General features: G+C 42.3%; 1 protein-coding gene across 1 annotated transcript in view; it reads left to right on the forward strand.

Annotated features, from left to right (window-relative positions):
* Positions 1-25,167, forward strand: part of LAMA3 (laminin, alpha 3) — a 368,228-nt gene extending 343,061 nt beyond the window's left edge. Inside the window, exons 65-75 of the mRNA XM_006835121.1 lie at positions 1,154-1,293; positions 2,242-2,373; positions 3,589-3,742; positions 7,713-7,882; positions 14,960-15,143; positions 17,813-17,953; positions 19,719-19,878; positions 19,972-20,102; positions 22,118-22,211; positions 23,720-23,839; positions 25,022-25,167. Of these exons, the coding sequence (XP_006835184.1) occupies positions 1,154-1,293; positions 2,242-2,373; positions 3,589-3,742; positions 7,713-7,882; positions 14,960-15,143; positions 17,813-17,953; positions 19,719-19,878; positions 19,972-20,102; positions 22,118-22,211; positions 23,720-23,839; positions 25,022-25,167 (1,572 nt within the window). The remainder of the gene's footprint in view (positions 1-1,153; positions 1,294-2,241; positions 2,374-3,588; positions 3,743-7,712; positions 7,883-14,959; positions 15,144-17,812; positions 17,954-19,718; positions 19,879-19,971; positions 20,103-22,117; positions 22,212-23,719; positions 23,840-25,021) is intronic.
* The last annotated feature ends 395 nt before the right edge of the window (positions 25,168-25,562 follow it).

The following is a 25,562-nucleotide window of genomic DNA, read 5'->3' on the forward strand; positions in this document are numbered from 1 at the left end:
TATAAAACCATTCTTTTATGCAATCCATAATTAATGTGAATATTGCAAACAGAAAAAAAAATCAACCCCAAATAAAACTGTTACTGTATACTTTAGAAATTGCTTTACACTGAAAGATTAGACTAAAAGCTCACTTCTTGTTGAAAACTGCAAAAGTTGTATTTGATAGAAAAAGAAATCAATGATATTAAAATCAGCTGAAAGAATGAAATCATCTTAGCAAATTTTAGCTCTATAGAGTTTGACATGGGAAAAATCAGACTTCCTTGAGATCATGATCATAAATGAAAATTCATAATGACTGGTCTCATTGTTCTAATTTTACATGAAAAAACTCAAATGATGAAGCAAATCTTCATTAAAAATATATATTCAGAAAAGCATTGATCCTGATGAAAATAATTTCAGTAAACTAAATGTCAAAATACAAAACATTTGAAACCGTTTGACTGTCCTATATAGTTGATCAAGAAATAAAATGGACTTAACACCCTCGGAAACCCTGTACAGGGTCGCTATGGGTCGACTCCGACTCGAAGGCACTTAACAACAACAACAACAATGAATGTAGGTTCAAAATTTTTGAAAGTTTCATCTGTGTTGAAGTAATTTGCATGAGATTTCTGTATTCTTAAATCAAACTAAAAACCCATCACCACTGAGTCCATTCTAACTCATAGCAACCCTGTAGTGGTTTTCTGAAGCTGTAAATTTTTATGGGAGCAGAAAGCCTCATCTTTCTCCCTCAGAGTGGCTGGTGGGTTTGAATTGTCAACCTTGTGGTTAGCAGTCCAGTGCTTATCCTACAGTGCCACCAGAGCTCCTTATATTCATAAATATTGTTGTTGTTTTTAAGTGCCGTGGAGTTAGTTCGGACTCATAGCGACCCTGTATAGGATTTCTGAGGAGCAGCTGGTGAGTTTGAACTGCCCATCTTATAGTTCAAACCGACTTTTTATCCTGTGGCGCCACACCAGGACTCCATTCATAAACATGGAGTCAAAATATATATATATTTTTAAATCTTTAAGTCAGAGGGCAAAATCAAAACATTTGGGTTAAAACATCTTGACCAATTTTATGTATGGTTTTGGTCATAATTTCATATTGATACATGCACAGTCCTTAAATGCAATTGTGTTGATGATTTCAGACAAGTAGCCTGCAGGTCACTCTGGAAGAAGGTCACATTGAGCTGAGCACCAGGGATAGCAGCAGCCCCATTTTTAAATCTCCCCAGACGTACATGGATGGTTTGCTGCATTATGTGTCTGTGATAAGCGACAACTCTGGGTGAGTAGAATCCTCTCTGCCAGAGCTACAAACAGTTTACTTCATTTCATGGAATTCTTGGTCCTCTCTTTGTCCTCGATTCTGACATGATTTTGCTAGTAAGTCTTGGCCTTCTTTTTGTTCTATGCAATTTTCCCATTAAAATAATAAATCAATAGTTGGATGGATCCAATATGCTCTAGTCAAGCAACAAAGATTATGAAGGTTCTACAACTGTATACAACCACGTGGATGAACCTCACAGACTGAATAGTATGTGAAAGAAGTCTTATAAAAGATTTCATCCCCTATTTTTTTTTTCCATTTATACAAAGTTAAAATACAGACTAGTGAATATGTTGTATCAGAATTCAGGAGGGAGGTTAGAGTCCCAACAGGAGTGTAACAGGCCCCCGGGAGTGTGGGTAAGGCTCTGTTTCTGCATAGGGAAGTTGGTTATGTTGGTGTGTTCACATGGTAAAAATTCACTGAGCTCTTTTAAAATGTTTTTATTTGGTAAAATATATATAATAAAACTTTGCCATTTTAACCCTTCCCTCCCCCCAACTCCAGGTAACTACTAATAATTAGTCTCTATGCTTCTGCCTATTTTTGTAAAAGTATAATCATGAAGAGTTTCAGACTTTTATCTGCACTTTCTGTATATATGTCAGTTCCCACTCATAGCCACCCTGTATAGGGTTTCCAAGGAACAGCAGTCTTGTGGTTAGCAGTCCTGTGTTGGTACTACAGTGCCACACCAGTATATTAAAGTATAGAATACTTTAATAAAGATTTGATGTGCAAAAGGAAATGTATGAAAAATATTTCTATACTGAAAAAATAAGTCCTAGTTATTTTAGATAAATGATATTGACCCTGGGTCAAAGATAGTTAGCTGACTACATATAAGGAATTTTTTTTTTTCCTAGCAGTTCTCATCCTTGATTTGTTTTCATGCTTTTTCAGACTCCGGCTTCTAATTGATGACCAGCCTCTGAAAAATAACCAAAAGCTACAAGGATTTTCAAATTCCCCACAGTCTATACGTCTGGGCGGGAGTCACTTTGAGGGTTGTATTAGCAACGTTTTTGTCCAGAGGTAGGTGATCCTTTCTGGGAAGGTTATCTAAGATTTGAGAGGGTAGCTCGCTGGTTGGAGGGATTGTGCACATATGCTGAACAGTGTCATGTCACCAACTTTCAAAGCACCCTGGAAAGACACACGTATTTAAAAGCAAGCAATAAAAGGCTCCTGGGCACAGGTTCCCTTTGGAAGAGCAGCGGCTCATAACCTTGGCAAAAGCCTCATTAAAATGAACTTTCAGATTGTGGCCTTTAAAAATATTCACACTGAAATTTTATTTTGTTTTAATCAAAATTGTGCAATTAGATTTAATCAGCTCTCCTCAGTTTTCAAAGCCAAAGAAATGCATGACCCAGTACAACATTAAGAAATCAAGCCACCAGAGCATTGAACATGATCTTTCACAAACAGAGAGCCCAGCACATCCCTGCAAACGTTAAATGATCTTACTAACATTGCTGAATCGGATTTTTTTGTTTTTAAGGCAAAATTTATAACTCATCCAGATATTCTCTTTTTGGAATACAAAATGACCATTCTTAGAGAAGAGACCTTTCACTGGCCTCAGGTTCTGTGAGGTCTGTTGTCTCTCCCAATGTGAGAGCGCCACACACCTGGCCAGGTTGAGTTCTCAAACCTCTTCTGGTTGGGTGAAGCAGCTCCTTTGAACATGGAGCCTCCTGATTGGAGCAGAAAGGGGCAGTGATGGAGAAGATAGGCGGGGAAGTGGCACCAGCTCCCCACCATCTGAAGGCATCAACAACAATCCTGAGAGAGAACAAACTGATGTCTTTTTCTCATTTCAGAGAGAGACTTTTCTACTCAAACATAGTAAAAGAAATCAACCTATACACTGTCTTTTGAGGTTTCCTGCTGCTAACATTCTATAATCCCCAGTGCTCATGTTTCTCTTCTTTGCATACTTCATTTTCATATTTATATATGATGCCCATTCCAAAGAAAGAGCCATGGTATTCTGGCCTTGCCACAATTTGGCAGGGCAAGTCAATACAAACTTCTGGAGCCTCTGCTGGCAAGGTAGAGAGCTGGGGATTCTAGGGACTACACCAACATTGTAACTCCTCTAGATGTGCAGGTAAGAGGTGAACGTTTACCTAGAAACCGTGACAGTAAGAATGTGTGTTTTTTTAAAATGAGCTCTCTCTGCCCAGGTATCTTCATCAATGTGTCAAAGTTTGGCAGCAGCTTACATTTCTGTCCTTGTTTCAGATTATCACATAGCCCTGCAGTTCTAGATTTGATCCACCCATCTTCCAAGAGAGATGTGTCCCTGGGAGACTGCAGTTTAAAAACACCACCTTTTCTAATGTTGCTGAAAGGTTCCACGAGGTTTAACAAAGCCAGAACTCTCAGTGTCAACCAGGTAGGTGCCAGCCCTTATGCTGGGTTTTACTCCTCTCCAGAGTGAGCTCACAGCCGCCTTGTGGGAAATGATGGGGGAGGAACTCAAAGGGTGAGGAGACATGTGGATCACATAATTTGACAGGGGTCAGTGCTCCATGAAGCGGGACTGTTGGCCTGAATTACACCCACGGAATGACATCAACAGACTCCAAGTGCTTTCCTTTTCTGCTTTGATCTTGATGGAAATTTGACAGTTTTTGCAGTCATAGACAAATAAAACTTCGCTTATGTAGCTAATGGTGTATTATTTTGACACTTCTGAATTTCTAGAAAAGAGGGTCCATATTGCTTCTCCTCCTCAGACTTCTCCTCTGCCTAAATGCAACTCTTATGACAAGAAGTACCCATCTGTTCTGTCCTTGTTGGGACCAGGGTTTCTCAGCCTCAGCTGCACCTGAGAGACACCTGGGGCGCATTTACAATCCCAGTTTTCAGGCTCCTTCCCACCTGGTGAAATCAGTCTTGGAGTGAGTCCAGGGTTCCGTGTTTTGTGAAAATCCCAGGTGATTCTAATGAGTAAGCCAAGAGAGACTGGCGAGGAAATTAAATTCTTTGTTTTAAAGACTGGAAACACCTTAATGAATTGAACATAGGGATAGGACTTAGAATCAAACACAGGGTTAGGGCTTAAGGGATTCCTTACTGTGCCTGAGGTCTGATGTTAGAATTAATGCTTAATGGGTAACATTCAGCAGCTTGGATGTACCAGGTATTGGGCTAAACTCTTTAAGTGGATTTTCTTAAAAATCTCCAGATAACCTTGTGAGTACTAACTAGCCACATCTTCTTGAGAAGGAGACCACAGTTCAGAAAATAAGTGATTTTCCCAAGCAGGTGGAAGATGGAGTTGGAATTCAAATTTAGGTGCACTGAACTCAGACTATTCAAAAAAGCAAGGAGCATCTGTTCAACACACTTTCTACTTGATATCAACTACTTGCTGCACAGTGATTTGGGGTTTTGAACAGATTACACATATTGAGAAATGGTTTATGCTATTTAGATGAAATCGATTTCATAAATCCTAGAGAGTTGTCATTTTACTGTTATGAAAAGAACATCTTTAGAATTGCCCCTTCAGGAATGAAGTCACATATTCTTTTTTTCATTGTAAGACTGAAAGTTACTGGGAGACTAACAGTACAGTGATGATGGTGATGGAGAGAAGGAAATAGACTCAAGAGCTATTTAGAAGATGGAATATACAGGAATCTGATAACAGTTCAATGTGGGAGGCAAGGGAGAAGCAGGAGTTCCAATCATTCTGTGACATCTAGTCTGGATCATTAAATGGATGAAGATACCATTCATAAACAAGAGTGGTTATTGAATAGATGGAGATATCATTCATAAACAAGAATGGTTATTGAATGGATGGAGATACTGTTCAAAGGACAAGCATTTGTGGGGGAAGAGGATGAGTCAGTTGTGGCGTACTGAATGACAGCTGTCTGCAGGACATCAGGTGGAATAAAACTGGTGGGAGGCTGTCAGGTGTCTCTGCTGGGTTCGGAACTTGGGTAAAACTGGGACTATTGATACGGGAGATCAGTGAGTACACTTATTTAATATCCTCCCGGTTAGATAAAATAAGGCATAAATCCTGCTTCCAAATGCTCAGTAGCAACAAGAAGACCACGTAGCTCAATAGTTAAGTTCTGGATTTGGGGTTAGACTTCCTGGGTTTGAATTGGGTGTTATCATTTACTAGTTGTGTGATTGTCTTTACCTCCTAGAGCTGCCATAATCAAATGCCACACAGTGGGTGACTTTAAAGAATATAAATGTATTGCCTCACAGTTCTGGAGGCTGGGAGTTTGAATTCAGGGTGTTGGCAGGCCCTCTTGTCTCTGAAGACTCTAGGGAAGACCCTTCCTTGTTTCTCCCAGCTTCTGGTAGCCCCAGGCATCTCTTGGCATTCTTTGGCTTGTTGATGCATCTTCACATGGTGTCTTCCCTGTGTAACCCTGACCCTGTATCTGTTCTCCTTTTTTTTGTAAAATACAATTCAGTTGCGATTAGGATCTACTTTACTCCAATATGATTTCAGTAACTTAACAGATAACATCTGATAAGGGCTAAGGTTACATTCGCAGATACATGAGTTAATATGTCAACAAATCTTTGTGGAGGGACACAATTCCGTTCCTAACAGTGACCTTGAACAATTACTTAACCTCCCTATGAGTCAATTTCCTCCAATGTAAGGGACCAGTCTCAGGAGAAGGATATCATGTTTGATCAAGTGGAGGGTCAGCAAAAAAGAGGAAAACTTCCAAAGAGATGGATTGACATGGCGGCAGCAAAAATGGGCTCGTGCATGACAGTTGTGAGCATGGTGCAGAGGCAGGCTGTGGTTCATTTCATTGTGCGTAGGGATGCTATGAGTCGGAACTGACTTGATGTCATCTAACAATATAGGAAACACACAGCTGTCCTCACTCAAAATTCATCTGACTTGAATGTGTGTTGTTCTCCAGACCCCTGCCAACAATCCAATACCCTGCATCAGGCCCCTGAAGCTTTCAGGAGGAAGGACTGTGGCAGGAATTTTGGGTCGAGCATTATGGCGAAGTAGCACAGTCAGCCACCATCTTAGAACCCGGGAAGGCTCTTTTGTTTCCTACTGGATCGAGTATCACGGCAACAGATCTCATTGCTAAGCAGTGCATATATGGCCCTTGTTACGACAGCCATCAGTTCAAATCCCTGCAGGCAACATCCCTTCGCTGGACAACATTCAGTAAAGGCTGCAATCATTCTGCCAGTTTATTTCGCTCCCCCCCCTTTCTCTTTTAGTAAGAAAATATTTATCACAAGCCCCACCCCCAAACTTCCCCTTGAGGCTCATTGGCCAGAATTAGGTTATATGTTCATTCTGAAACCAGTCCCTGGCAGGGAAATCGCTGCTCTAAGCTTTGCCTAATGGAGGCCTGCTGAGCTCTGAGCCCTACAGGAGTGGCTGAGATGCTCTGCAGCAGAGAGAAGGGTGAGGGGCTGTGAATCTCAGTTTCTTCCAACAAATTTTCTTGTCACCTTTGGCATTTATGATGGTCATTTTTCTGCATGAAAATGCAGCGCTATTTAAAGCATTGCCCAGATCAGGACGTATCATATGTGCTGTGGTTTGCAACACAGATAAAAGCAAAGAAGGCTGTGGTTTACCCCGTTTCTGTTTCCTGCTCCCACCTTCGTCATCCTCTCACCTCTCACAAGTGTGCCCAAAGGAATGGCCACGAGGGGGAGAAAGGGGAAGGGCTTCAGCCCCTTAGCTGGCTGTGTAAGTCTTGGTGCTGCAGGCCAAATGCTGGCCCTCTTTTGATGCTCAGGTGGACTGGGGCTCTGGGTGTATGCTGGTCCTATTTTCAACCTTTAGAAAAGAGACCAGAGTTGTGTAGGATGGGAACAACGTATATCCTCCTTAAAGAGGAAGGAAGGAAGGGGTTTTAAACTCCCATAAGCTTAGTTCCCCCGCATACCACCACCACCACCACCAAAATGACACACTCTCCTTTTCGGCCTTGCTTCATACCTTCTTAGTGGCAGGATGAAGTCCTGGTGTGGTGATGTAGGATAAACACTGGATTGCTAACCAAAAGGTCAGTGGCTCAAACCCAGCCACACCTCGGAAACCCTATAAAAGTTCTCTTTGAGTCGGAACCGACTCGGCGGCACTTAACAACAGCAACAAGTGGCAAGACACCCTATGTCAGAGCCACAAGAGAGCATTATGGGGAATTAGGAGGATCCAGTGGCTGAAGGCGTTAGGAGCATACTCTCCAAAGGTCCTCAACAGTGAGCCTGGTCCTTGATTTCTCTATTGAATTCATCTCTGAGGATGAAGGATTCAAGGTAGTTAGCAAGACAAGCATTATTCTCCTTTCTCCTGATAACTCACTAACCTAACACTTTGCTTGTCTCCCACGCAGCCATTGCAGGACACACCTGTGGCCTCCCTGAGGAGCACGGAGGTGTGGAGAGATGCACAGTCTTGCCAGCTACCTCCCCAGGCCCAGGCCAGTCATGGAGCTCTTTGGTTTGGGGACAGTCCTACCAGCCACTTGACATTCACACTTCCACAGGAGCTGCTGAAACCCAGGTATAGTCTCATTAACATCTCCAGCACCAACCAACTCAGAGCCTGACTCTGATCCTTCCTCAGGGAAGGCTGACCAGCATGACCTCACCAGTGAAGGTGGCACTGCCATTCTTGGTAAAAGAAATGTCAGTCTGCAAAGGACAGGTAGCATGATTGTCTGCACATGCTCCTTCCCCTCCAGCCCCCATGGTTGGAACACACTACTCAGCGGCTGGAACAATTAGCTCCAGTTTAGAATTGGCAGTGTTCTAAAAATAAAGCTGTGATTTCTTTCCAAAGCTGCTATTTCCATGACAAATCACCTTTCTTCTCCTGCATTTAATAGTCAAAAGCAAGTCATCCTTTTACACAAACTCAGAATCAAATGTTTAGAGAATTTGGACATTCTAAGCTAAAAAGTTACATCTCTTTTGAGGGAGAAGGAATAGGTAGAAATATGTCAGGGGAAATTTGTCATATTCAAGTGATTTGAAGGAGACATAAATGAAAAGGTGCCAAAAATTTCTTTGTGACTAGTCTACAGAGAGCCAGAACTGCTCAGAAGGCAAAAGACCTGGCGTTAAGACCTAACTTATTAAATCTCAGCTTTCTGGCTATGTGACCTCCTGCCATTTGCTGGTTTACATCCTCTAAGGTACAGATGCCAAGGTGGGCAAGCAGTTTATTGGGGGAAAGATCTAATGGGGAGCAGGAGTAGGTGGGGAGAGCCTGCAGGCTTGCCATGCTAGTCTGATATTTGTGCATGGAAAGGGGAAGGAACAAAGATGGAACAGGAAGAGTCAAGATCAAAGTACAGCTAAGATGAAGTCCTGCCCAGCTGAAGGGCCATCCCCAAATGAAATCACCCTTTAGAAGAGTCCAGGGTCTAGCCTAAATGGCATTGCTCTAGTATCTCTGTCATGCTCAGTTCTTGGCTGGGAGCAGATGCGAGGTTTCATCAAGTGCCTCTTTTGACCCCGTGGCATGGAAAACTGCCAGTCAGTGGTGCCCCCACCGCAGGTCTTCTTGACATGACCCTTGCATGGTACAACTCCATGGCTGCCTAGTCTGCTATTTAAACTTCCTAAGCCTCCAGGGTCTGTGGTTCAATCTCACCTGCCACCCCAGGGTCATGATGAGTCGGAACCAACTCAGCAGCACTTAACAACAAGCCTCCACTTAACTCTCTATTTACTTGGGGGCATTATACTTTCCCTGCAGCACACAACAAATAAGATCATTCAAATACAGTTGCAGCAACTGGGAACTGCCAGAAATTCAAACTGGGTTCAGAAGAATTGGAACAAGGGATATCACTGCTGATGTCAGTTGATTTTGGCTGAAAACAAAAATACCAGGAAGATGTTTACCTGCATTTTACTGACTTTGGAAAGGCATTCAACTTTGTGGACCATAACAAACTACGGATAACATTGGAAAGAATGGGAATTCCAGAACATTTAATTGTGCTCCTACAAAACCTGTACATAGATCAAGAGGCAATTGTTCAAACAGGACAAGGGGATGCTGAGTGGTTTAAAATCAGGTGTGAGTCAGGGTTTTATCTTTCACCATACTTGTTCAACCTGTATGCTGAGCAAATAATCCAAGAAAATGAACTATATGAACAAGAATGCAGCTTCAAGATTGGAGGAAGATTCATTAACAACTTGAAATATGCAAATAACACACCATGCTTGCTAAAAGCCAAGAAGACTTGAAGCACTTATTGATGAATATCCAAGACTACAGCCTTCAGTATAGATTACAACACAACATAAAGAAAACAAAAATCCTCACAACTGGACCAATAAGGTTGAGGTTGTCAAGGATTTCATTTTACTTGAAGCCATAGCCAACAAATATGGGACCAGAAGTCAAGCAATCAAATGATTGCAATGGGCAAATCTACTGCAAAGACCTCTTTAAAGTGTCAGAAAGCAAAGATGTCACTTTAAGGATAAGATTCTCCTGATCCAAGCCATGGTATTTTCTATTGCCTCGTATGCATGCTGGACAATGACTACGGAAGACCAGAGAGGAATTGATACATTTCAATTATGATGTTGACAAAGAATATTGACTATATCTTGGACTACCTTTGGCACTGTGGGATAATGTACTGGTCCGCAAGGTCAGTTTAAGCTGCAAGGTTGGTGGTTCAAATTCACCAGACGCTCCTCGGAAACCCTTATAAGGGTCACTGTGAGTTAGAGCTGACTTGACAGCACATAACAACAATAACAACAACCAGAAGAATGAATAAATCTTAGAAAAAGTGCAGCCATAATGTTTCTCAAAGACAAAGATGGTAATGCTTTGTCTCATGTACCCTAGTCCCCGGAGAAGGACATCATGGTTGGTAGACTAGAAGATTAGAGGGAAAAAAGGAAGCCCCTTGACAGAATGGATTGACTCAGTGGCTACAACAATGGTTCAACCATGCCAATTGTGAGGGTGGCACAGGACCTGGCCAGTCTGTGTCCTGTTGTACATCGGACCACTATGAGTCAGAACCAGTTTTATGACATCTAGCAACAAGCAAGTAAAAGTTTGCTAAAATGGCTGCAACAGTACATTGACAGGGAGCTTCCAGAGGTTCCGGCTGCATTCAGAAGGAGACTTAGAATGAAGGATATCATTGTTGATGTAAAATGAATCTTGGCTGAAAGCAGATGCCAGAAAGATGTTTACCTGTGTTTTATTGACTACGCAAAGGCTTTTGATTGTGTAGATCATAACAAGCTATGGGCAGCATTGTGGAGACTGAATATTCAGGACACTTAATTGTGCTCATGAAGAACCGGTACATAAATCAAAAGACAGTCTTTCAAACAGAACAAGGGGACACCAAATGGTTTAAAGTCAGGAAAGGTGTGTACCAGGGCTGTATTCTTTCACCATATTTATTTAATCTGTGTGCTGAGCAAATAGATTATATGAAGAAAAACGGGACATCAGGATTGGAGGAAGACTCATTAACAGCCTGTGATATGCTGATGATACAGCTTTGCTTGTAAAAGTGAAGAGGACTTAAAATACTCACTGATGAAGATCAAAGTCCACAGCCTTTGATATGGATTGCATCTTAATATAAAGAAAACAAAAATCCTCACCACAGGACCAGTAAACAACATTCTTATCAATGGAGAAAAGAATTAAAGTTGTCAAAGACTTCATTTTGCTTGGATCAACCATCAAAACTCATGAAAGCAACAGTCAAGAAATTAAGTAACGTATCACATTAGACAAATCTGTAGCACAAGACTTCTTTAAAGTGTTCAATAGTAAAGATATCAGTTTGAGGACTAAGGTGTACCTGATCCCAACCACAGTATTTTCAATAGTCTTATATACATGTGAAAGTTGGATAATGAACAGGGAAGACTGTAGAAGAATTGATGCATTGGAGTTGTGGTGTTGGAAGGAAATATTAAAAGTAACCATGGGCTGCCAGAACAACAAACAAATCTGTGTTGGAAGAAGTACAGCCAGAATGCTCCTTAGAAGCCAGGATGACAAGACTTCATTCCTCATACTTTGGACAGATTATCAGAAGAAACCAGTCGTTGGAGAAGGATATCATGCTAGGTAAAGTGGAGGGTCAGTGGAAAAGAGGAAGCCCCCCAACGAGATGGATTGGCACAGTGTCAGCAGCAGTGGTCTCAAGTGTAGCAATGATTGTGAGGTTGAAGCAGGCCCAGGCAGTATTTCATTCTGTTGTGCATAAGGTCGCTATGAGTTGGTACCAAGTAGACAGCACCTAACAATATCCCCCAGCATCCCCTTTTCAGAAAGACCCATGACAATTGCAGCCACTCTTAGCCCTATGGAGTAATCCTACTTTGTCACATAGGATTGCTATGAGTTAAAAATCAAGTCAACAGCACGTACAACAATAATACGTATCTCGAAGTTCTTAGCTGGCACAAATCGTTTGTGTTGGACTATTAACCTAAAGGTTCGCAGTTCAAACCCACCCAGAGTTATCGCTGAAGGAAAGCCTGATGATATAAAGATTACATAAAGAACACAGGCAAGAAAAGTCTATGGAACAATTCCACTCTATAACATAAGTCAACTTGCTGCAACAGCTCAAGTTGTTAAATTGGATCTTCAGTTTTCTCATCAGTAAAACAGGATTGATAAGGCTTTCCTTAAAGGGAGGAGACATTCTGGCTTGTAGAGAAGCTGGTAGTGGTGGCTCCTTGGTGAGCCCTGTGTGTGATTTCCAAACAGATGAGAGGACAGGGAAAGGGTCCTGTGTTCTACAAGAGAAAGTCTGTGCAACTTCATGTTTCCAGTCGACCCTCAGAATGTGTCAGGATCCCTGATTTGCAAAAACTGTTCTAGTGGAAAAGTAAAGTGGAGAGGCAAAGAGTGGTTGTCCCTCTATTACCAGCATCTTCCTTACTTATTCCTGCATAGGGAGGCACCAACTCCAGTCAGTTAACCAGTTGTCATTGAGTTGATTCTAACTCAAGGCAACTACACGCGTGTCAGAGTAGAACTGTGCTCCATGGGATTTTCAATGGCTGATTTTTCGGAAGTAGATCACTAGGCCTTTCTTTCAAGCTACCTCTGATTGGACTCAGACTCCCAGCCTTTCAGTTGTATTAACAGTCTGCATAAGCCTGGGACTCTCATCACAGATCAAGCTGACCTTTACGACAACAATCTCTTCTTATAAATTCCCCAACTGCTCATTCCCCATCTTCTCTCGGAGCTCTGGCCTTCTCCCCACACCTTTCTACTCCCCGATTCCCTACCTTCACTCCCCTCATCCCTTCATCTCCTCTCCCCACTTGCTCCACTTCTCCACCAACTTTGTCCTCCCCATATTTCCCCCTCCCCAGCTCTTTTCTTTTTTTCATTTCTCTCACAGTTTATTCAATGTAATGAATTATTTGGCCTTTTTCTGATGATTCAACTCTACTATCTTTCCTTTCAACAAGAAGTTATATGTAATAATTTTTAAAGCAACATTTTGAAACCACAAGTGACATAGGAAAAAAGGCATCAGTAAATACAGTTTTTAAATTCTGTTACTTCCAAATATCGCAGCTGTCAGATTTGAGATTTCCTTACCCACTGTTCTCATTCTGATACATGTTCTAGCTCTTTTTCAAAACTCTCCTTTAAAATATTTACCAGTATTTCAACCCTTTGATATATACATTGAAGTACTATTCTGGCTGTCTGCCTTACTCTCCCAACCTCCCAACAATAAAGAGTCACAATTACAGCATCATTATGCACTCTTGATTTGAATCTACTGATGTCTTTTTGGGGTGTTAGTCTTTTCCAGAAGTTGCTTTAAGCAACTTCTCCTGCAAAGCAAATGTCACATCTGATAATCAAGCCCACATATGTAGAGTGCTTTAATTCCATAGCAAGCTCTAATTGGCCAACTTGAGTTCTCCAAATCTCCACACTGGCACACAGAAATACCAGGGGGAAATAATTGAGCTTGGTCGCCATCTGCTTGGTTTAATTGAACAAATATAGATTTCTCTCTCATTTTGAAGAACATTGCCCTCAAGGAATCTTGCTAATCTAAAGAATAAGTGTGTATTTCGGTGTTCGTGCAGCCTCTCAATGTTAGAAAAGCAAGGAGAATGAGCTCTGCACATCCCCCTCCATGTCTAGATTCTATCTCCATATATTCCATTTACCATTCAGTTCAGTAATTACTTATTGAGTGCCTCTTATGTATTAGGCACTGCGGGAATAGCTCTAATCAGGGCCCTGCCTACTGTGCAGTTAGACATGAAACATGAGCATCTGATGGGGGCTTATTGGTACCCACATCTTTTTCATGCCTTTCCATACCTCTCAGTGCATCTGTAAGCCACAAATACCTCAAGACATGAAGTGTCCACCACTGAATCCCCAATGCCCAGAACTGTGCCTTGTATATAGTACACACTCATTAAATATTTGTCAATTGTCGAATGAGTATATGGATGGATGGATGTGAATTTTCACAGAAGGTAGTTCAGTGGTAGAAGCCTGGCTTCCATTTGGGAAAAGCAGGTTTGATCACCAACCAGGGCACCTCGTCCACAACTACTACCTATGTATCAGTGGAGGTTTGCATGTTGCTGTGATACTGAGCAGGTTTCAGCAGAACTTCCAGATGAAGATAGACTAGGAAGAAAGACCTGGTCATCTACTCCCAAAAATCAGCCAGGGAAAACCCTCTGGATCACAATGGTCCAATCCCATTGTGCCTGGGTCACCAAAAGTTGGGGGTGATTCATTGAAAACTAAGTGTGTTTGCCTGTGATGTATAACCATCATACAAGTGTATGTTAGCTTCCATCTACTACTTTTCCTACTTGGTCCTGTTCCATCATAGGTGGAATATATTAGGGGGATAGGAGTCCTGGTGTGACACTGCAGGATAAAGTGCAAACTGACTGCAAGGTCAGTTTGAGCTACTAATCGCTCGTCAGAAACCCTATACAGGGTTGCTATAAGTCAGAACTGACTCTACAGCACTTAACAACAACAGCAGGTATAAAAACACATGGGAAAAAGTGAAGTGTATTTGGTGTCTTTGCATTAAATGTGTCCTATAGAAGAAACCCTATACAGGGTTGCTATAGGTCAGAACCTACTGGATGGCACTCAATAACAACAAGCATTATCAATGCTTAAATTAATAGGGATTGATTTAAATTCAATAAGACAACCTGTTCAAGTTGTCCTTCCACCTCCCCTCAAATCTTCCCTCTCCATAAAATGCATTAAAAAAAAAAAATGTATATTTTACATGCATTGGACTTAAAAAGTACAGGAATGTTTCTTCTTACCAGGTGCTAGGACTGACACCAATAGCTAAATTCTGCCACAGAAGTTCTTCAGTATGCCCTAAAGCAAGAAGGAAATGAAACAAACATTTTAACTGCTGGAATATAATGGCTTTTAAACATTGCCAAGGAAACAAGCCTTGCAGACAGTACCTGCCTCAGTTTATGCGTGTGTAAAACAAGGGCTTTAGTGCCTGCTCGCTGCTCACCCAGCTCTCAGAGTCAGAGAAACACTGAAAACCCTTTATTTTCCTTCTTTCCTTTGACTCTCTCTTCCTCCCAGGTCACAGTTTTCTGTGGATGTGCAGACGACATCGTCCAGAGGGCTCGTGTTCTACACGGGGACCAAGAACTCCTTTATGGCTCTGTATCTTTCAAAAGGACGCCTGGTGTTCGCATTAGGAACACAAGGGAAGAAACTGAAACTGAAAAGCAAAGAGAAATGCAATGATGGCAAGTGGCACACGGTGAGAGCTCAGGCTGCACTGGGGTCTCCAGGGGACCTCCAGGGGTGCAGATTCATTCAGTGTTTGGGTCACTGGAAAGAGGAGCATTCTTCCCAGGCACAAAGGTGCAATTACTGGGAGTAGCCAGGGGGCTGGAAGTGCTGAGCCCACCAACAATTCCACCTGCTACCCACACCATGGGTTGTTCCAGCACATGTTGTCCTAATGCCAAGATGGTCTTTACTTCCTGTTTCCCCCTGGGTCCCCTGGGCTGCCTGGCCCCCTTTGTCTATTCCCACGCTGCTTCCAGAACAGTTTCTCTCCTCCAGGACCTATTTCCAAGCCTCCCCAAAGCACAAGCTTAAAAGCCCTCGTTTCTAGCATCTCAACTCATGCCTAAAGGCATCTAGATGTAAAGAAACACAGTTTAAGGCAAGAAGGAACCTAGCTATATACTTTTTTCTGATGAGAAATGTGAACCTCAGAAAAAATTTAAGTGGCCTGGACTCCTAGTGTGGCGCTGTAGGATCAGCACTGGACTGTGAACCACAAGGTCAGCTGTTCATACATACCTCAGAAACCCTTTATAAGGTTGCTATGAGTCATAACTGATTCGACAGCACTTAACAACAACAACAAAGTTGCATGCAGTTGTTCAATAATGTGTAATTTATGTGCCTTCCTAGAGCATAAAACAAAAAATATTCAGTATAACTGGTAAAGATTTTGTAAAAAAAAACAACATGGTAAGGCAATACTAGAGATCATTTTTGATAGGGTAGTCTAGGAAGGTCTCTTGCAAGAAGCAACAGTCATACAGAGTTATGGGAAGTGAACCAAATAGAAAAGAGGAAGACGTGACAGTAAAGACACAGGGCCTAGATCGTTTAAGGCTTGAAGGCCAAGCTAAGGATTTGGGGTTTCATTCTGAATGCCCCTGGAGCCTGTGTTGTTGGTGTTAGGTGCCATTGAGTAGCTTCCGGCCCATAGCCACCCTGTATACAACACAAGGAAACACTGCCCAGTCCTGCCACCCTCATGATCATTGCTCACTATGCTTGAGCGAATTGTGGGAACATAGTGTCAATCCATCTCATTGAGGGTCTTGCTCCTTTTCACTGACCCTCCACTTTAGTCTTTGTTGTTGTATTTGTAAGTGCCGTCGAGTCAGTTATGACTCACAGTAACCCCATATAGGGTTTCTGAAGAGCAACTGTTGAGTTTGTGCTTACGTCGTAGTTCAAAACAACTTTCGGGTACAGAGCCACAGTCTTAAATAGGAGAGTTGCTGAACAGATTTGTATCCTTTAAATTCCCACTAAAAGAAGGGACTAGAAGGGTGTGAGAGGGGTGGTGGGAATGTCACTTTTTTCCCTGGTCCCTCTCGCTCTCGGGGTCTAAAGAGTTCGTCCCACTGAGTTGCCCCTTCTCAGTCACACACAAATATGTGTTCACTTAGAACCTGTTTATTGCATAGCAAAAGTACGCTTCAGAGAGAGAAGCGGGTCTGTCTCTGTGAGTGGAGAAGACCCTTTGGGGTTGGGGTGCACTGGCTTGTAAAGGTATGGGGTCTCTTCCTTTAAGGGTAGGCTAAAACATATTGATTAGAAGGAATGGTATGTTGAATATTTATTGTTTTTTAGTAAAGAGGCGGAGACTTTTTGGAAATGGGGTGCCTTCTGCATTTGTCAGCGCTACGTGTTATCTGCATAGGTTGTCTGCCCGTGGCCTGTTACTTCTATTAGGGTTTCAGCTCCTAATATCTTTGTTTCCAGGCTGTTCTTCTCAATATTACTATTCTTGTTGGATTAGAGATGTCCTCTCCCCCTTCCTTGATCCCTGTTTAGTAGGAGAGGAGTAAGGGCAAAGGGGTCCTAACCTGTCCCTGACAGGGAGACCAGTGGATATTATTGCCTTGGCTTAGTGAGGCCATGGTGAGGATGGAGAAAAGTGGGCCCTCTGGAATAGGTTCTGAAGGTAGAACCAAGGGGCTTGCTGTTGGATTGGAGTGTGAAAGACACAGAGGCATCAAGATCATGTCCTGTGATTTCAGAGCAGTAACTGGGCCAATGGTTGGGCTGTTACTGAGATGGAGAAGATAGAGAGGGGGTGGTGGGTGGGGTCAGGAAAGAGCATTTTATTGCTGGGGAAGGTAGGAGTGCTGATGAAAACTTGTTAAGGTGGAGTTAGGTACCTACTAGACATTCAGCCCTACAAGTCAGTAGATAGTAGAGGGTAGAGGTGGCAGAATGGCATATACATTTGGGGGACAATGAATAGTCTCATAACCATCTGATAGCAAAGTTGAGATCTTCTTGTTAAAAAAGAAACACCTTAGTAGCCCTGATCAGGGAGAGAGTGCCTTGCAACCTCTCCCTCAACACAGACCATCCTTCACACTTTATTATGTGGTGTTCTTTCTATGCAGGCCTCTGGCCTTTCATTTCGTTGTATTTGGTGTAAGTTTCCATCATATATAATTATATTTTAGTATTAATTTATTTTTGAACAACAGGTAAGCAATTTTTTTAGGTCACATTTTTCAATATCTAAGGAAATGATGATGGCAAAAGCTATTTGAGGGAAGAGTAAAACTTTTTTTTTTTTTAATTTCCTGTGACCGCTAATAAAATACCACACTAATTTTCAAGAGTAAATTTGGAATCAACATTTTTTTCTTCACTCTTTAGGTGGTGTTTGGGCAAGATGGAAAAACGGGACGCTTGGTTGTGGATGGTCTGAGGGCCCGAGAAGGAAGTTTGTTTGGAAATTCCACCTTCAGCATCGGAATATCAGTTTACCTGGGATCTTCTCCATCAGAGAAACCAAAGGTACAGAGTTACACTTAAGAGCCATTGATAAAAGCAGTTCCCATTCAAATATGCAGACAGTCGCCAGGTTATGAACATCTATCACAGAGACAACTTCTACTTTTCCTTTAACGTTGTCTAAGTTTGTCCTCACTTTGAAAAGGTTGAACCAATCCCTATTAACAACAAATCCCTGGTCACAATCCCCTTCATTTGCTGTGCATGCAGCTTTTAAATCTTTGAACCTTTTCTTTTACTACCAGACCCACTGCTCAGGAGTAAATCTTCATGGGCGCAGACAGACTCATGTGAGGTTCAATAGGAACTGTGTGTGCCTGTCCCATCCTCATTTGTACCCAGGGACTGCCTGTTATCACTGTAATGACATAGCATGTTCAAGAATTGCAAAATACATTCAATGACATTTTTGGTTTTTAAAAAATATTTTATGGTGATTTTGGAAAAAAATTTTATATAGCAAACTAGGTTCTCATTTAATAGTTCCTAGTGTGGTGCTGTGGATTAATGCGCCAGACTGCAAAGCCGTTTGAACTGCATGGTCGGTGGTTGAACTGCATGGTTCCAGCTCCTCTTTGGAAACCCTATACAGGGTTACTATGGGTCGGAATCGACTTGTCAGCACTTAACAACTACAACAACATACATATAGGGGTCCAGGTATGGCGCTGTGGGCTGATGCGCTGGACTGTAGAGTCGTTTGAACTTCACGGTCAGTAGTTCAAGCTCACCAGTTGCTCCTTGGAAACCCTATATAAGGTCTCTATAGGTTGGAACCGACTCTACAGCACTTAACAACAATCAACAAAAGCATTTCTTCTAGAAGGGAGTTGGGATATTCTGTTCCATGATTCTCAACATTTTTGAGAGTCTGAAGTAAGCTACGATCCTTCTCTCCAGAAAAATGTATATGTGCTCCCCTCGTACCAAAACACAGAGGGAATAGAAGCAAATACTGTTGAATGATGATGCACAGAGGGCATTGTAATCATTGTAAGGAAGCAATGAGTAAAGCCGATGTTCTCCCATAAATTATCACTCAATTCACAGTACAAACTTTAAAAAAAGAAAGAACATGCCCATGCAGAGAACATGTGGCATATGATTTAACGGCTCACAGAAGCTGTCCCTAGGCCTCAGTGGAGGAACCCTGTTTCAGACCAGCATCAGGCAGGCCTGAGCTCCATGAAGCCCACTGAAGATGAACTCTGTGTCTTGTTTTTAACTCTGTGGCACTCATGATTTGTTGGTGGTGCACTGAGACCAACAATATAGAGAGTCTTTTACACTCTATTATTTTTGGAACCTTTTAGCCTCTTTAGCCAGTCAGCTGCCTTACATTAAGCTATCACCCCAGCTTAGGAAGCCCTAAGAGGTGGTTTGTACCTGCAAAGAAATGGTGAAGCTGTAGAGTGGAAATTTCCTCTTGATGCAAATCTTTCTGTGGTATCAGGGTCAGGCCAGCTTCCCTCTTATTGTTCCAGCACTAGATAGCAACTGCCACCTCCCCCTACCCCCTACCCCTACATACACGCCTCTTGGATTGGTGCCACCTTTGAACTGTAGGTACCAACCAGACATCTGGTATCCCATTTTTTTTCTTGGTGCTCTGGATAGAGAGCCAAATGAAACAGGCCCCCTGACTCTTTGAAACAGGAAGGATGGACCTCACTTCCCCTTTATCAATAAGCTGCCTTTACCTTGGCTGTCCATTCATTGTTGAGAGCTGTGGGTAATGAACTTTGTTTTCTCTTCTGCTTGATTGTAGAGCCTTCCCCAGAACAGCTTTGTGGGATGCCTGGCGAACTTTCAGTTGAATTTAAAACACTTGGATACTCCCTCCACAAGCTTTGGGGTGTCTCCCTGCTTGGGGGATTCTTCAGAGAAAGGCGTTTATTTCTCCCAAGGAGGAGGCCATGTCATACTTGGTAAGAATCCATTTGGTCAAGTTTGTCCTTGCATCTTAAAATCTCCATCCTTTTTCTTGAATTTTAACCTTTCCTTTTTAAATCTTTTTCAAGATAATGCTGTATCGTTGGGTCCAGAATTTAAGCTTGTTTTCAGCATTCGCCCGAGAAGTCTCACTGGGATCCTAATACACATTGGCCATCACCAGGAGAGGCATTTATATGTTTATCTGGAGGCAGGAAAGGTACGTAGCCTTTGAACAGAATGGGAAGGCCGTGGGTTCACATCAGAGCATGATGCCATTTTTAGAGATCACAGTTGGTGATGTAAGAATAGAAAATGGATTCCAGGGCTAATATGCCATTTATTTAACAAGTAATTTTATCATCAGTTCATTGTGAATTGAGTGAAGGTTTACAGACAAGATCGTCAATTTTACATTCAACAAACTATACGCTTTGTTTCATCTCAATGATTGCAGTCCCCTCAGTGCAACAACAAACATCATGTCATTTTTCTTTAAAACTGGGAAAGCCCAAGCCAACTGGGTTGAATTCCAGCTCCACCATAGTTCTATGGCCTTAGGTAAGCTCCTTAACCTCTTCCAGCCTCACTGTCCTTATCTGTACAATGTGGATAACAAGTCTCACATCCCAGAACTTTTGTCAAAGTTCTAGAAAGTGACATATACTCAGCTAATGTAACATCTCCTCCTCCCCTTCACAGTCACCACATCACTTCCTTGATGTATAAGGCCAGTTCCAGAAGTGATAATCTGGGTTTTCTCAGTAGTTGTCTACACCACATCACACCTATGCCTGTGGCCCACTGACGTAGATTTCAGATTCCCCTTATTCTCTCTACATAACACATCAGCCTTTCTAGCCTCTGCAGGATACCAGCCACTGGGTTTCCATACATGCTTCTGCTGCTTTATCCTTCCTGTCACTGAGTCAGTATCTGATTTTTCACTACCCAGTGTCCTCAAAAAAAAAAAGGTCTTTTTAAATCCAAATTCTTTCAGAAAGTCTCTTTTACTAATGGGCTCAAACATTGACCATATGCATCTTTCACTGCTGTCTTTCTACCATTTACTAAATAGGTGTGGGGAAAATCCCAGAGGAAAGTAAGATAACCAAACTCATTGACCATTTGCTATTCACGTTGTAGCCATGAAGTTTGAGCTGGTTTCTGGTAACCCAGAGATGCAATCAACTATCTGTTAGCTGGGCAGTTGAGGCCAGGCCAACTTTTCCAAGAAACAGGTAGCAAGGATCTCCAGTGAGAGTCTGTGGATAGGAAATCATCCCAAAACAAACAGAAGACCTGCTGACATGCATAGCTGCAGAGACATTGTTTTGCTGGAAAACTCCCAGAGAACAGACTGCACAGTCTAGCTACATGCAAATTAAATGTCAACTATATATAGACGTGCTTATTTGAGTCCTCTCATTTCACTCACCTTCAGCCAGTCCTGGGACTATCATGGAGGAGGTCCTGACCTAGAGCATGGAGTTGGGGGAGGATGATGCATAGTAGCATGCTGAGTGCCTGACCTCTGACATGCCCAGTACAAATGCAGTCAGTTAGCGTTTTTAACTTTGTAGATGAGACCCTCTTGACAAATAATGAATGCATTTCCTGAATTATGATTGAGTGGCCCTGGCAGAAGCCTGGTGTAGACCTCAGTCAGAATTTTTACCTTCTCAATTTCACAGATCCTTCTGAACAGAGTTCCTGTCTGATATTATTTGCTAAGGAGGCTTCTTAATGTTAATTGGTCACCTTTGAGCAGAATCTGAGGGGTGAGGTTTGCACTAGTGGGAATGCATAACTTTGCCATTGGCAGCAGCTTTAAGCAGGTCCTGGGTTAGCAGCTTGCTTGCCTTGAAGGAATACGGCAGAGGGATTCTTCCAAAACATTGGACTCCCATGAGGTCACCTGGTGGTGGTGGGGGGAAACCACTTGCCACCAAGTCAGTGCCAACTCATGGAGACCCAGTCAGGGTCTGAGTAGACCTACACTCCATAGGATTTCCAATGGCTGGTTTTTTGGAAGTAGATCTCCAGACCTTTCTTTTCAGCACCTCTAGGTGGACTTAAGCCTCCAAGCACCTGAACACATTGATCATGTGCACCACCCAGGGACACCTGATGCAAGAGTGGGAACCATTCTTTAACACAGTCCTTGGTTGTCAAGTGGCATGAGCTGGAAAGGGAAGATAGCGGAGGAAATAGGAAAATGCTTGTTTGTTTCAGGTCACAGCCTCTGTGGACAGTGGGGCAGGAGGAATCTCTACATCAGTCACACCAAAGCGGTCTCTGTGTGATGGACAGTGGCACTCGGTGACAGGTATGACGTCCTGTAGGCTCTTGTTCATATGCTGAACCAGTTTGGCCCTTCCCTTCTTGATTTGAGTATTCCAAATGTAACATCAGTACATCAGGCCAATAGAGCCTGACCAAGGTCAGGGTCAGCCCACCAGACTGACAGGTTTGTTCTCATTCCCAAAATGTATTTCTATAAAGTTCTCTACAACATACTGATGTTTGTTCCTTAAGGTTAGCCATAAGCTATCATTGTTTTTTCAAAGAGGTATTAACATTGTGACTTCGATTCTGGCTCTGAAGTCAGTCCCAGAGTTCAAATCTCCTTCCTATTCATTACCCTGTGTGACCATGGGCAAGTTACTTGATCTTGATCTCTTTTTGCCTTCAGTTTCCTCATCTATAAAATGGAGGTAAAAAATAGTGTATATCTCCTAGGGTTGTAAAAATTAAATGGGAAAATGCAAGTAAAGTGCTTAGTCAATATCTAGTGTAGCGTGAATGCTCAGTAAGAATTTGCTTTTAATTTTAAAACTCACAACTGCATTATTTTTCTCAATAACCATTTAGATATAAATACAAACTATAAGCAAACCACTAGGTGGAGAACAGTTATATTATTTCAAATATACTCTGTTATTGCATTAATAACCTACAAACTATATTAGTTAAAATGCCTTCTGTAAAATGTGGTCTCTGCTGACTTTGAAAGTTAACTACATTGAAATTAGCTATTATTAACAGGGGAGAGATTTTGTTTAGAGGGTTAGAAGTTACTGCTCTGGAGTCAGTTTTTTGAAGTTTATATCTTCTTGGAAAGTAGCTGAGATGCTATATAATAAGCATGGCTTCAGGAGACAGGTGACTAGTGCTTGAGTCTCAGCTTTTTCAAATTATAATCATCTTGCCATCTCTTCAATAAGCCACAGTTTAAGAAAACAGTTGCCGTAGAATCCATTCTGACTCACGGTGACCCCGTGTGTGTCAGAATAGAACTATGCTCCGTAGGGTTTTCAGTGACTGAATTTTCAGAAGATCACCGGGCCTTCTTCTTCTATTGAGTTGCCTCTGGAAGACCTTGAACTGCCAACCTTTTAGTTAGAAGCTGAGTAAGTGATCTGTGTTTACACTCAGAGACTTCATCTGTGAACCAGGAACGATAAGATCTTCCTCTATACACTTATTGTAAGGACTAAACTTGGTAACGTATGTAGAAGCTCCTCCACACTACCTCATGTCCTGGAAGTTTTGTTGTTGTTGTTGTTGTTACGTGCTGTCAAGTAGGTTCCAACCCATAGCAACCCTGTACAGGGTTTCCAAGGAGCAACTGGCGAGCTTGAACCATTGACCTTGCAGTTCAAACCGACTTTGCAGTCCAGTCTAGTAACCCACAGCATCACACAAATTGAGGTTAACCAAATTGTTGCAGACAGTGCTTCCACACTCCAATAGGGGTGAGCTAAACTGAAAACAGTGGAGACACTGAATAGGCCTCTCCCCAAGAAATTGACTTACCTTAATCTTTCTTCACAGTCACCATAAAGCAACACATCCTACATCTGGGACTAGACACTGACAATAACTACACAGCTGGACAACTCACCTTCCCACCTGGCAGCACTCAAGAGCCACTACACATCGGGAATGTCCCAGGTAACGCTTTTCTTTACTTCTGCATTTCACTTTTCCCCATGTCGGCCCTTAACATTTTCACCTGAACCCAATCAATGGGATGCCCTGGTCTGCCGGTTGTTATAGAGCATTTGATGCCCAGGAGATGAGGCTGGTGAAACCCTTGGCCCTCACACTGGAAAACCCCAATTGCCAGCAATATTTTTGTTACTGAGTTCTGTGAAGTCACTTCCAACTCATCACAACCCTGTATAGGGTTTCCAAGAACATAGCTATACTGTATAGGGTTTCTGAGAGTGGTTGGTGGGTTTGAATTGCCCACCTTGTAGTTACCAGTCTAGTGTTTACCCTACAGCGCCATACCAGGGCTCAATATATTATTGTTGTTAAGTGCCGTCGAGTCAGTTCTGATTCATAGCAGCTCTGTATAGGGTTTTGGAAAAGTGGTTGGTGGGTTTGAACCACTGGCCTTGTTGTTTAAACACACCTTGCAGCCCAGCCATTATCCCACAGCGCCACATCAGGACTGTTGCTGTTAAGTGCTGTCAAGTCGATTCTGATCCAAAGTGAACCTGTATAGGGTTTCCAAGGAGCAGCTGGTGAGCTTGAACCACATACCTTGCAGTTCAAACGACTTTTACAGTCTGACACATTAGCCCACAGTACCACACCAGGAGACTAGGTATACATTATTGCTGCTTCCCCTAGTCTCCAGCTTATAATTCACCAGCATCTCGTAAGACTGCATTTACCTGGAAGCCTGAGACCAGGAAAGGAGCTGAAAAATTGGGTCTCCCTTCTCCAGGTACTTAGTTTGAAAAGTGAGTTATTAAGCTTTGTGGGACCAGAATACCAGTATCAGGCAGGCTGTGGTGCAAGTCAAACACAAGGCTGGAATTTTGCTTTATTATCTTTCGCTGTTTCATGTCCCTCCAACAGTTTAATTTCATAGGTCTTTCGTGACCCATAGGAAGCATAGGAGTTGTGGCATCTTCTTTGAAGAACTAGACAAACAACCTAGTTGCTCATTTATCATTACAGGCGGTGCTTAGGAAGCCTCCTTAAAGAGGAGGAGATGACTGGGCAGACTAAGACAGGGTCCCGTTAGCTCTTTCTAATAGAACTTGTTTTATTTTTTTAAATATGAGAAGCATTTATTTTGCAGTGTGTTATCCACCAAGTGGCTTTTCCTTTCTCTTCCAGCCAATTTGAAGACGCTGAAGCTGCCTGTGTGGAAGTCATTTTTTGGCTGCCTGAAGAATATCCAAGTCAACCACATTCCTGTACACATCACTGAAGCTGCCCAAGTCCAGGGGACTGTCAGTCTCAATGGCTGTCCTGCCCACTAACTCGAGCCTACCACACAGCAAGGAAATGCACCTTCAAAAACACTGACTACCTGAGGCGCCTCCCTCACCCCACGCAGCATCATTCATGACTTAAGACACCATCTGGACGGGTTTAGAAGCAAATCTAATTTTGGTTTATGACCATGTATTCCCATCATTTTGGCACTTTGGCACTCAATGATGCATATATATTATTTTATATAAACAATCTCCTTCTTTGAAGAATATGAGCAAATTATTATATTCTTTTGGTAATATTATTTTCCATTAAAAATAAATGTCTTTTAAAGAACATTATTTTCCACTTGTTAAAAAATTAAATATCTTTTAAAGCACTTTAAAGGAGTCCTGGTGTGACGCTGTGGGTTAATGCACTGGACTGCAAAGTTGTTTGA

This window comes from Chrysochloris asiatica, unplaced genomic scaffold (assembly GCF_000296735.1).
Source record: "Chrysochloris asiatica unplaced genomic scaffold, ChrAsi1.0 scaffold00015, whole genome shotgun sequence".
Lineage (NCBI taxonomy): Eukaryota > Metazoa > Chordata > Mammalia > Afrosoricida > Chrysochloridae > Chrysochloris > Chrysochloris asiatica.